Source organism: Callionymus lyra, chromosome 7 (assembly GCF_982586985.1).
Source record: "Callionymus lyra chromosome 7, fCalLyr1.hap1.1, whole genome shotgun sequence".
NCBI classification, from domain to species: domain Eukaryota; kingdom Metazoa; phylum Chordata; class Actinopteri; order Syngnathiformes; family Callionymidae; genus Callionymus; species Callionymus lyra.
In genome coordinates this window covers 26,530,629-26,543,942 of record NC_141824.1, presented here as the reverse complement: position 1 = coordinate 26,543,942, position 13,314 = coordinate 26,530,629, and the positions used below count along the sequence as shown (strand labels likewise).

The 13,314-nt window shown below is 38.4% G+C and overlaps 1 protein-coding gene across 1 annotated transcript in view; it reads left to right on the top strand.

Moving 5' to 3' along the window:
- nbeab (neurobeachin b) overlaps positions 1-13,314 on the top strand; it is a 259,858-nt gene that overhangs the window by 109,195 nt on the left and 137,349 nt on the right. The window contains exons 16-26 of the mRNA XM_087795938.1: positions 480-577; positions 930-1,022; positions 5,140-5,248; positions 5,317-5,398; positions 5,461-5,584; positions 7,788-7,980; positions 8,038-8,907; positions 10,319-10,536; positions 10,607-10,760; positions 11,505-11,685; positions 13,004-13,128. Coding sequence (XP_087652064.1) covers positions 480-577; positions 930-1,022; positions 5,140-5,248; positions 5,317-5,398; positions 5,461-5,584; positions 7,788-7,980; positions 8,038-8,907; positions 10,319-10,536; positions 10,607-10,760; positions 11,505-11,685; positions 13,004-13,128 — 2,247 coding nt within the window. The remainder of the gene's footprint in view (positions 1-479; positions 578-929; positions 1,023-5,139; positions 5,249-5,316; positions 5,399-5,460; positions 5,585-7,787; positions 7,981-8,037; positions 8,908-10,318; positions 10,537-10,606; positions 10,761-11,504; positions 11,686-13,003; positions 13,129-13,314) is intronic.

Sequence of the window (13,314 nt, the reverse complement as noted above, 5' to 3'; positions counted from 1 at the left end):
AATATTAGGGGGATCATTTGAGACAAAATGGTCTAACATATTAATACTCAAAGGTGCTACTTTTTTATCTTTATTTTAAAATAAAAAAAACGTTTTATTTTGGATTTTGCAACAATTATTACTTGGGATAAAAAATATTGTGTCAGTAAATATTACTTTATTCACAATACATATATTCCTACTCAAGTATTACCATAATGTTTTTTATAGTAAAGGTATAATAAAGATATAAGTATAGATAATCTGTTGTGAATGTGTGAATTGAATGAAAATTATTTGTAAAGTGTCGTTGTCATGCACATGACTTACATTTAAATTAAGTAAAAATATGAGTATATTTACATTTTTATTTAAGTACCTAAATAACAGTATTGTATAAACCTTTATCGAAGTCACAGTGTTTTATTGAAAACACTTTTACTAGTTCCATATTTCTTGTGTTCATGCATATGTAGAATCACGTCGACTCTCCTCTGCAGGACGAGAATCTGCTGGACGTGTTGCAGTTAGTGGTCGCCCTCATGTCGGAACATCCCGCCTCCATGATCCCTGCTTTTGACCAGAGAAATGGAATACGGTAATAGAGCCATCATTTCCAGGTCGCTCTCGGAATGTCATTTCACTACATCAACCTGAGGGCCGGCGGCTGCTGCAGCAACCCGGCGTCATGAATAACTGATTTGCCCGCCGACAAACTAATGTGTAACAGTAGATTGATTTCACAACACGTTTAATAACTGAAGTCATCCTGTAAAGGATAAAAGCCCGTCGTAGCTCTTCGTGTGACTTCTCGTCTTAATCTGGTTGTTCAGTCACTGCTAAAGTAAATCCCCTCTGAAGGAGAGTGGTTGTCAGCTACTCTTTTTTTATTGCCGCAGTAATATTTGATCTGACCAGAAGCTGTGCTGTTGCTCCTGTGTCTGTTCCAGAGTCATCTACAAGCTCATGACCTCCAAGAGCGAAAACATTCGAGTTCAATCCCTCAAAGTTCTCGGCTACTTCCTCAAGCACCTGGGCCACAAGTAAGTATATCATTTGAAATTCAATGATGGAAAATGTTCCTGTGAAACCTACCTTCTATAAGTCCTACAGCTCATGGAGAGCACTATAGGTGTTCTTCCTTCCTTTTCTGGTTATATCACTGGTGTGGGGTTTTATGGTCCTTTTCGCAAGTGTTTCAAATGTCATTGTAAACAGTTTACAAAAATCATGGAGAGTTTTTGCATGTCTGGACATGAACTAATCATTTAATACAATGTTTTAAACTAAGAATTAAATAAAAGACACTTAAAACCCAATGCTATGATTGCTAGCTTAGCTAGTCGCTAACAGTGCTAGCTGCAATGAGGCAAATCAATCCAGTAACATTTAGCATATAGTATAGAATTATAATACAAATTATGTGTATTTAAAGAAGCTAACTTGTTATTCATAATATGAAATTAATTTGAAGCATTAATTTGAAGCATTAAAAGCATTTAAAATTACTATCAATGTATCTGTCTTTCTATAATTAATAAATAATATTTTAAATTTTATAACATCACCAAAAAAGAATATATTAACCAGATTAGACCAATATAACAAAGATACAAATGACAAGTTATTTGGAAATAGAATAACCGGAATAGCTGCCCTTACTGTAAGACTTCTCTGGATTCAATATAAGCAGAAAGATTTAAAAAACCTAACTTCACATAACATTTTTTTTACTTCTTTCTCTGCTCCAGGGTATATCTTTTTTTTAAACCACCTGAGATATCTCGAAGGGGTAAGGGTCACCATCCAGATGTTTAGTCTGAATTCCAAGAAAAACACACCCAACTTCATCAGCTTCTTTCTGTATTTCCCCTGCAGCTTGCTCACTACATTTTGAAGAACATCTACCTCAAATTCCAGCATGTGCAGAGGAACATGTAGTAGGCGTCATTGTGTCAGTATTTGAGCATCTGTCGCGAACACTTGCATTTGAGCCGAAGTGCCTTTCACGACTGTCTTTAAGCGTGGATCGGACATATTGAACATATTGTGCGGACGTGGAACCTCTCAACCATGTGACCGATCAAGAGTAAATGTTGCGAGGGACATAACTCCCTTCTGTTTTAAGGTGCTTATGTTTCAGTCGGAGGTTTATCGCGCACATAAAATGGAGCTTTTAAAAAACCTTAAACATCCCAGCGTCTTTCCCCTGACCGCGGTGCGTCGACGCCCCGAGATGGCTTTTTAAATCTGCCACGTTGATGTGCCGTCGTTAAACCTCGGTGCCACTTCTGCGGGTTCGGTCGCTGGCATCGTGCCGCACGTCCATTACTTTGCGGGAGAGTGAGGAGAAGTGACTTTCCTGCAGGGTGGCGTAAATTTAATGTAGCGTATCCTCTGTTAGGTGGAGAGAAGTGCTCACAGGTTATAAGCGTTAGATGGAGAACACGGTGTTTCACTGGCCGAGAGGGTGCGCAGATGTCGTAAAATCCTTCCTTTTTTCCAGATTATTTAAAGAGTAAATCTTCTTTTGTACTAGTCTGTGCGACAAATGTACATAATACTTCACCATTTGACTGAAAACATACGTGCACTCAATTAACCACCAGTGTTTTGTGGTCGAATGGGGTGTAATAGCTCCCTGTAATGATCTCGGCAGCCCCGCCGGTCATTAGAAGACCTGTCCAGATGGCTACTCGGAGACTATTTTGTTGTGCAGACACCGAAACATCCAAAACGGGTCGTTTCATCAGACCATTTTTCGCCCCAAGCAATTTTCTACTTCCATCGCTAAAAATTGAATAAATAGCACCAGCGATTGTACGTCAATTAGCTAATTAGAAGTCTGTCTAGATCTGGTAATTGCCTACGACATTATGCCGCTGCTGGTAAATATTTACATAATGGCTGTTTGATACAACACTATTATGAATTCAGCAGCGAGCACGACTTTCTGTTTATGTCTGTTTCAATGACATTTGAGTAAATGCAAAAGCTGTGTTTAACACAAACAGTGAAGAGATGAATGTCAACTCGCCATTTCCACTTTGCATTAATCACAATAATATTGTTTGTGTATAAAGTTTAAACAAATGATCCGCAGAAAATAATAATAAGGTGAAAGGAAACATAATGTACATAATATAACTTCATTGTGATTCTGATCAGTTCAACAAACCACCATCCAAATGAGACATAATGCAGATGATTTGAACACAAACCCACATTTCATTAAACTATCCTAAAACTGATATTAAAAATGAAAGGTCAGTTTAATAATTGGAGATTTACACAATTTGCAAGTCTTCATGACTGCAGCTAGCATTGCTATGCAGTATCTAAGCTAGCTATACATTTGTAAAAACATTTCAAAATAATTAAAAATATGTATTTGTATTATTTGCAGGATAGTCATAGTAATCTATTGGACTTTCAAAAAGAGCAGATGAATCATAAAAAAAAGTGTTCTGGACCATGCTTACATGAGACCTTAGCTCCTACACAGGCTTGAGGGATGTCATCTGCTGTCTCTGATGTCACTTAAAGAAAAAGTGTCTTTGTAAAAGCCAGATCATGAAAGCATTAAGGAATGTTATGTTTAATTTAAAGTGTAACATTTTTAAAATCATGATTAATTGTATATAATAAACAATTTTATTAACAAATCATATATATATATAATGTGGACATTACAAGTACATTTATACATACATTGCCATTGAAACAGGCTTCATCTTGAAACTTGAATTACCTTTTTTTTCATTTTAAAACCCATCTTTACATTTACCAGGGCTAATGAAATGGACACAAAAGACACATTTTCGGTCGTATTCTATTGTTTGATCGTTTTTATGACCATCCCCCACCTCATTTTTAGTGTCATTACATGTTTCTTAGCCGTAAGTTACAACTCCTGTGTGGTTTTTCTTTTCCTGCTCACACCAGAGTCCTTCACTTTGTGATTCTCCACACTTCTGTTGCCAATTCCACTTCCTCTTTGAGGAGTTTCACTCAAGGACAGATACTTCTGTTCTTTCTGTAGACACAATGCACTCTGATATTTGCTCAGGCAAATCATTGGAGCTCTTCCTCAGTTGCTCTGTGTCCTTCTCATTTTCAATGATTGTAGCCTTGACATTACTTTCTCGGCGTGGAAATCCTTCCCTTTCAAACATTCTCCTTTAATACACTCTTTTTTTTGGGAGGATTTATATCATTTCCTATCACTACTGTCTTAGGTATGAAACAGTAACACTGTTAATGTACAACTTTTGACCATTAAATGAAACTGAAAACCTAATATTTGAAAAGGGGAAACATTTTATGAATTAACACATTAAGCACCTTATTTATGTTTGTCCCATCCATACAGTATAATCACATTTTCCTGTACTATGGAAGTAGATCAGTGTCTTCAGAAAATTGAATGGTTGTATTTAACATTAACGTTGTATTCAAGTGGTTAAACTTGATTTTTTTTATCATAATATCATAATACTAGAATTATACAAGCATTTACTTTTTTATTTGGATAATTAAATTCAATAATGTCTATATTGAAAGGTTGAATTTGTATCATAAAAATAAAAATCCAAATATTGAATAGTATGCATGTATGTGTGCTTGAACGGTTGTGTGTTTTTGTGTGTCCATTCGACGGGCTGGTGTCCTGTCCAGGGTGTCCCCTGCTTCTTGCCCGGATTTTAAATGCCGAAAATGGAAAAGCAAAAATGTATTTTTGAATTATTTAAGTTAGAATATCAAAATCTATTTGTGTTATTTTTATTAATTTTGAAAACATTCAAATTTTCTAATTGTATTATTGAACAAATAGAAAAACTCTACTCAGGTTCTGGCAGTGGTCAGCCTTTGGTCGCTCCTAATGCTGTTTGCAGAGGTAGTTTATCACAGCTGGACTCCGTAGGTCTGCTGCTGTTACTCCACCAATTCATTCCTGGTGACAGAATAACTTCGTTATCCAACACACTTTCAACAAAATTCCCCCAATTTATGTCAGCGGGCCACTTCCTGTCACTTGTCTCTGGAGCTCGGTTCCCCCGCGGGTTAGGAGTAGAGAATCATGCCGGCAGCACTCGCTGATCCCCCCCCACCACCGGCGGCGAGTTTAGCTCTAACCACTCTGGCGTTATATGTGTGCAGGAGGAAGGTGGAGATCATGCACACACACAGTCTCTTCACGCTCCTGGGAGAGAGGCTGATCCAGCACACCAGCACAGTGACAGTGACCACGTACAACACCCTCTATGAGGTTAGACCACTCACTTTTCTCCACTTTTTCCGAAGCACAGAGTGACACGTATTTTTGACCTCTGTCAGATCCTGACGGAGCAGATGTGCACGCAGGTTGTTCACAAGCCTCACCCCGACCCAGACTCCGCCGTCAAGATCCAGAACCCAAGTAAGATTCTCATTAGGGTTTTGACACCGAACTTCAAACTCATCATTACCCCTCCCTCCCAGTGATCCTCAAGGTGGTGGCGACCTTGCTGAAGAACTCGTCTCCCAGCGCCGAGCTCATGGAGGTTCGCCGCCTCTTCCTGTCCGACATGATCAAGCTGTTCAGCAACAGCCGAGAGAACCGACGGTAGGAGCTGCTTCTCCTGCTCACCCACTCCATCAATTAGCGTCTTGATTAATGTATCATGAGGATTTAGAAAAATGCGCCCACTCTCTCTTCCCCGACTCTTTTCTATTAAGCTTCTACTGATGCTAAATCATTCTCCGACCGAACACGTTCTCCAGCAGATGTTTCCTGCGTCTAATTTAGTCTCTTTTTTCTCTGAAGCATGCGCGCTGGGTAGCTACAGGAAAGAATGCAATATTTAATAATGATAACCTCATTACTTTATTCAGTTATTCTGGCACAGAAGAAGAACTTCATCAACTACAGGGTTTACTCAGCTCCAAGATGTTAAACTGAGAAGGAGAGAGACAGAAATCTGGTAAAATCTGTCTGTTCTTCACCCAAATATAATGATAATATTAAAAAAAATGTTTCAAAAAAAAGATACAGGAAATACTTATCAGATAATTATATCTTTTTGTTTGTCCTTTTTGACCAAACACTCAAATACATTTTTCTTTCCAGATCAGTTTTACTCTATTAGGACGCTCTGAATTATTGTTGAAATCAGAAATATTTGTTCCTTATCATGTCTTAAAGACTGGCATCTTTATAGTTCCCCATATCGACATTGAGCAATAATCTAATTTTATTTAAAGAAAACTATTTGATGAGTATGGAGGCCTTATGGTTATCTCATTCAGAACTTCAAAATAAAAGCTTCCAGCAAACACAGAACGTTACGTTCTCTGGTTAAAAAATGTATTTTGTAACAAAGACCGTGGGCTGCATGGAATCTGGCCCTCTGGCTACACTCGCCTGCTCTAGAAGAGATTAAAAAAGATCTGAAGAAGTAAGACTAATCTCAAAAACCTAAAAAATGTTGTTGAGAAGGTAAAAAAATAAGGTATTTAAAATAAACTTCTCAAGAAGTTTTTAATTACACTTTTGATCGTGTGAGGTTACTTCAAAACATACCAGATCTCTGCCTCCCTCCCAGTTCAATGTGTTTAATGTTTTGAAACGGAGCAGTTCATTACCTTTTACTCCGAGCTCGGCCTCAAGTACAAAGAAATATCATTGATTATTAAGTATAACTTTTGCATAAGTGAGAGAAAACTAACTCAGATAACAACTGCAAGATGCCTTTTTTTATCGAATTTTGATTTTTCCTCGCTGGTATTGTTTCCCAGACGTGTTCTTACTGCCTTCTTAGGAGAGCCTTAAGATAAAGCCAAAGCAGCTTGTAAGAAGCTCTTAGTGGGCTTTTTTAAGGTGGAACCTATCTGCGTTCAATGACATCTGCTACCCTGATTTCTGTGAAATGCCACAGAGTTGTTGAAAGCCTATAGGTTACATGTTTTAATTAGTTTAATGGACTTAAAAATGGCACAGTTATAGTGGGTTATCTCATGTCGTTATATAATTCCTACGCCTTTGAATGCGTCATTTGTGTCTGATGCTCGGTGCAAAGTTGAGACGTGTTTCTTCTTCTTCTTCTTCGAGTTTAATGTTGTAAAGATTATTTAACAGTTAACTAATCCTGGTCTCAATTGTGGACCTATATTGTACTCATCGGTATGTGTCTGTTTGTAAAAAACGTTTTTTAAAGGAAATATTTACTTATTTCACTTACTGTGATTAAGCCCCGCCCACAAAAACTGTTTCACCTTGTGTCATCAAACCTGGAAGTCTCCACCTCAAAGGAAAAAAACATTATTACAGCAAAGTTAAAGCATGTGAAAGTCTTTTAAAAAAAATGCCAAGGACATTCATTCTTTAAAACAGATATATTGTCATAGGATTGTCACACGCACTTACATGTAAATACAACTAAAAAAAAAGAAGCTGTGAGTGGTCGTATCTCGATTAAAGGTCTTTTAAATGATCATCCAAGAGACCAACATAATAGTTTGTCCTTTGTGCAACAAAACTAGCTTTTAAAGTAAAATACAAGATTTTTGCATTCAGTAACCGCTTGTATTTACTGATCCATGACACATGACTTGTTTTTCTTTCCTCCGAACCACCAATAAATCAAATATTTTTTATTAAGCACGAATAAAAGACCTTGTGCGCAGGTACACGGATTAGATGGATTAACTTTATTAACATGTTATACTAAGCACATTCACAGACGCTCACGTTTCTCATTTTGCTCCATATTTACATTTTTTTCTCGGTAATTTAGGTCACGGCTGAATAATGTGTTTTTTTATCGCAGGTGTCTTCTCCAGTGCTCTGTGTGGCAGGACTGGATGTTTTCTCTGGGCTACATTAACCCCAAAAACTCAGAGGAGCAGAAGATGACGGAGATGGTCTACAACATCTTTCGCATCCTCCTCTATCACGCCATCAAGTTCGAGTGGGGAGGCTGGCGGGTGTGGGTGGACACGCTCTCCATCGCTCACTCCAAGGTGAAGACGGTTCCAGAGAAACAGTTTGTGGATGATGCAGTTTTTTGTTGTTTCTAGGTCACGTACGAGGCGCACAAGGAGTACCTGGCCAAGATGTACGAGGAGTACCAGCGCCAGGAAGAGGAAAACATCAAGAAAGGGAGGAAAGGTTTGGTCAGCACCATCTCCGGTCTCTCGGCTCAGACTTCTGGGATCAAAGGTTCCATCGAGATCAGAGAGATTGATGAGAACTCTCCGGCCCTCGACGGCGACTACGGCTCCAGAAACCTGCTGGCTGAAGGTAAGAACATGGAGGACGGCCTCGGAGGGTCGGTGAACGGGGTCACGGATTCCAACCTGCTGGTGGACATCAAAGCCGAAAAGGTAGAAGCCACGGAGGTGAAGCTGGACGACCTGGACTCGGAGGGTATCTCCGAGAACGGAGCGCTGGTGGAGGTGGATTCTCTGCTGGACAACGTCTACTGCGCTTCGGTCAAGCAGCTGAACTCCGCCGTGCTGCTTCCCAAGGGCCCGCTGGACGACCAGACCACCCCCCCGCTCATCACTCTGGACGACGACAGCATCACCAACAGCGGCAACTTCCTGTTCAGCAAGATGGACGGCAGCCTGGAGCTGAGTCCAGCTGTGCCTCTGGTCCTTCCCGGCGCCCAGGAGCCGCGTGCCAGCGCCGAGGTGGGACTCCTCGGGCGTTTGACTGGCAGCTCTGAACGGAGCGTGGTGCCTGGCGGTTTGGAGAAAGACGGATTTGAAAGAGAGAGCATCGCTTCTGTGGACCGGTTACAGTCAGTCGCCTCATCCAAGATCCCAGAGGGTGTCGGGGGGAAAGTTTTGGGGTCGTCTGAGGGTGATTGTAGAACCAGAGGCAACTTGTCTGTCGCAGCAGACGACGGCAAAGTGAAGAAGATTCAGACGACAGCGACAACACAGGTGAGAAGACATTCATTCTCAGGTGTTTTTAAATAGCCCTGAGGTGTTCACTTGTCTCTGTGTGAATCCTGGATCAGTTTCAAATTTTTTATCAGTGACAAAGAGTCCAGCAATCACAATATTGGATCTTTTATTTAACATTTCAAATATTGATTTTTTTATACGGTTGTTTCTTTTTAAGCATTCTTTTTTTTCCCCCGAATAATTAATTCAACTATTTGTTAACTGAAAGATTACATTTGTTGAATTCCATTTGTATATTGTAAAAAAGTACAGTTATTCAAAAAAGTTATTTCTAAACATTTTTTCAATTTTTACACTTGGAACACTTTTATTATCTCAGTGTCAAGGTGACCCCAACACAAGGGATACCTCCAACACGTTTGTTTTCAGCCATTCTGGTCTCCTTGAGCCTGACAATATAAACAGTTGGTATATTAGTGTCACCAGACAATACTACAAAGAGTGCCAAGCTACTTGATCGAACCTTCAGCCTGTCATGGTGGAACTTTTATACCATGTTTTATTCAATTATTAAAGAAGACACATTTTACTTTTCAATAAAGAAATGAAATGATTCAAATATTGAATAAAAACACACTCAACATTTTAATATACAAATGATTGAATTAAATTGTTGAATAAAAACAGAATTCAAACCCTAATATACAAATGATTAATTAAAATATTAAATATTAAGTATTAAGAAATGTAACCTTTCAATATACACATTATTGAATCAAATCATAAATTTAATGCTTAAAAATAATTTCAACAAATAATCAACAATCCAAATGTTAAATTCAACCATTCAATATTCTAATGGCACTGATATACGTCCGTACTTTGGTGACCACTGTTGTATCTAGGTAGTCTAGTCTAGTTTTGTTTTGCTGTTGTGGCTGTTAAATTGTTCCAAAAGTAGGTGCTCTTTTGTCTCTTTCCCCAAGGTATACGTTACATTTTTAATGTACAACATCACAGTGAGTTTGAACTGTGTTATAGCCGCTCAAGTAGTAAAAAAAAGCAAAAAAATGTTCCCTTCTGGGCTTGTATTGGGATCTTCTGACACATCCATGTTTTTTGAGATGCTGTGGTGCCACTTGAAACAGTTCTCATCTGAAACTTATATATAGTATATTATATTATGCAGGTTTTAACGAAAACTGAAACTCAAAAATGTTAAATAAACCTCATCAACCTGCCTGTAACTAATAATCAACTCGCTCTACTACTGTATTATACATGTTAAACATGTTAACTCTGCTCTATCTATTCCTCACTCCCTCTCAGTGAACTCATCACAAAAGTTCTCCTCTGCACGGTTTAAAAATGCTTTAATGCATCACTTGTTTTAAAAGTTGAGGTACTGACTAGTACCATGGTTGCTAAGCGATCCACGTCCCAACAGAACCTGCACAGCCATGGGTCCTCCCAGATGGAGCCGGACATCCATGTGGATTTGGGCTTCAGGGGTCCACCCGTGATAGAAGACCAGCGGCATCAGTTCAGTCCGGGTCCACGCACCACCATGTTCCGCATCCCAGAGTTCAAATGGTCGCACATGCACCAGCGGCTGCTGACAGACCTGCTCTTCGCACTGGAGAGCGACGTCCAAGTCTGGAGGAGGTGAAGACTTTCTTCTTCTCAGCTCAGACCTTTCCTCCTCTCTAACTCATGATCCCTCTTCCCTCCACAGCCACTCGTCCAAGTCCGTCATGGACTTCGTCAACAGCAACGAGAACATCATATTCGTCCACAACACCATCCATCTAATCTCACAAATGGTGGACAACATCATCATCGCCTGCGGGGGGATCTTGCCTCTGCTCTCAGCGGCCACTTCGCCCTCTGTGAGTGAGCGTCTGTTCAGTAGAGAAACACTGACACCTAGTGGCCAATATTGATTCTCGTGGCCGGATAATTCCATTTAACTGACAGATCTTTACTGTGTTTTCGTTTAGTCTTGAGCGAAAATAGATTTTAACTCCTGTTTAAAACGTCAACTTTTCATTTAATTATTAATATACTGATAGATGCATTAATGATGAATAAAAAATGCGTTATGTTATGAGTAGAAACATATAAATATAATTGAAATACATATGACTACATATTGGATTGTTTATAATTGCTGTGTCTTTTTAATTGTATCACCTCATTATTCCGCATTTTGTTTATTTCTTAAAAATGTAGGTGCTTCCGATTTCCCCCAAAATCTGTTTATATTTAGTGCTACTTTCATTTAAAAATGTCTTTAAATAACATCATTGTAATTGAATTGTTTTGTAACGCACGCTATAAAAATAGTGTTTCCACTATTTATATTTCCTCTTTAGACGTTATTGAAATAGTTGTGTGGCCAGAACTGTTTTCGTGGTGTGAGAAACACCCCCCTCTTGTGTTCGGATGACGAATTAAATTAAATAACGAAGCTGTAAATTAGTGTTTGTTGTGGAAGGTTCTGGATTTATAGGTTTTACGTTATTATCCAGTATTTAAATTTAAAACAGGAAAATGTGTTTAAATGGTGTTTACAGTAAGGAAGTTACAGCTGATCACACTTCATTGGTATTTCCTTGTTTCTCTTCCACAAGTCTGAGTTGGAAAACATCGAGGCGACACAGGGCATGACCTCCGACACGGCCATCACCTTCCTGTCCCGTCTCATGGTCATGGTGGACGTCCTGGTCTTCTCCAGCTCCCTAAACTTCAGTGAGATCGAGGCTGAGAAAAACATGTCGTCCGGTGGACTGATGCGACAGTGCCTCAGACTGGGTGAGATCCTCGCGTCAGTGTCGCTAAACCTGAACGGAAAGACATCAGTTTGATGAGGAAAGGAGTCATCGGATGATTAAATATGGCTGAGAGGGAACGATTGATTACTTTTCTTCTGCCGTTTCAAGCAGAGCGAGGTGACAGGATTTTGAGTCTCAGTCGTTTATATCGTGCTCACAAAAACCCTGGGCAAGGTAGTCGAGGGTTTCATGTTAATATGTCGGCCAAACTTTATTGACATTTACGTGACAACGTGAGACTCTTTATTATTTCATCAGGAACTAGCAAATCATTGTTATTAGTTTTAATTAGCTTTTTAGATTTTTCTCTTTATTGTATCTTTAATTTATCTCCATGTTTAATTTAATTAAAGTGTGCATTTAGTTAATTATAGTTTCCTGTTTGGGTTAAGTTATATCTTTTTTTTAAATGTTATTAACTAGTTTGAAGTATATAACTGTATTATTGTTGTTGTTGTTGTTTTGTTTATTTATTTTTTTTTTATCACTTTTTCCTTTTTTTTTAAATTTTCAAACACAATCCTTAATTAAAATGTTAATTTATTTTTTTAAAAAGTATTAATTTTTATGTTCATACCAAAATATACAAATACAAATATACATTAGGATTTAAACGATCTAACCTTGTAATTAGAATGATCACAATATATTTATTTTAAGCTTCATGTCATGTTTTGTTTTCATTAAATATATAAATATATTTTAAATAAAAAATATTGGGTAAATATTTTACATGAACATCCAATTATTAGATTATTTTTAAATGTCATTAATGTGAAAAAAAGGAATAAAACATACAAATATTTCTGATATTTGTATTTATTTGTAATGTTGAAGAATACATTATGTATTTCCTTTAGCTTTTTTTTTTTACAACAAACCAATTTAAATGTTTTATTTAGCCACTCTTTAAAAGAAATGTACGACTTTAAATCCTCTAGAATGTGATGTCCTCATGTCGAGAACACACAGCAACGACTTCCTGTCTGTGAGGTCAAGTGAGTCTGGGACGTAGAGCGTCCTGCAGACCAAACAGCGTCCTCGTTGTATATAATCACTCATCACCGGCTTCACTGTGAAATTAGTCTGGCTGCTAATTTCTGCCTGCAGTTTTCTCTCCAGACAGACGACAACAAACAGCCCTCAGAGATAACTGATGGCTCTGAAAGAGGTCATGCCTGTTACCATCGTTTATTCCCATTTTCCTCTGGAGATGAGCTTCTATTGACAGGCTGTGCATTTGTATTCCTGTGTGTGTGTGCGTGTGTGTGTGTGCATGTGTGTGTGTGTGTGTGCAGTGTGCTGTATGGCTGTGAGGAACTGCCTGGAGTGCAGACAGAGACAAAGAGACAGAGGACATAAGTCTTCCAACAATGACAGCAAGACCCAGGAAATGCTGCAGAACACTGTGACCTCCAACAAGGTGCCGACAAATCACGTTCATCAAATATATGTTGTACTGCATCGGGACATGGATTCATCAGTTTTATATTATTGTAAATAAATATTGAAAAAATGATCACAATTGTATGGAAGTACATCAGTGACATTAAAATATTGAATAGTTGAATTTAACATTTCAAATTATTAGTAGAATGAAATGTTAAGT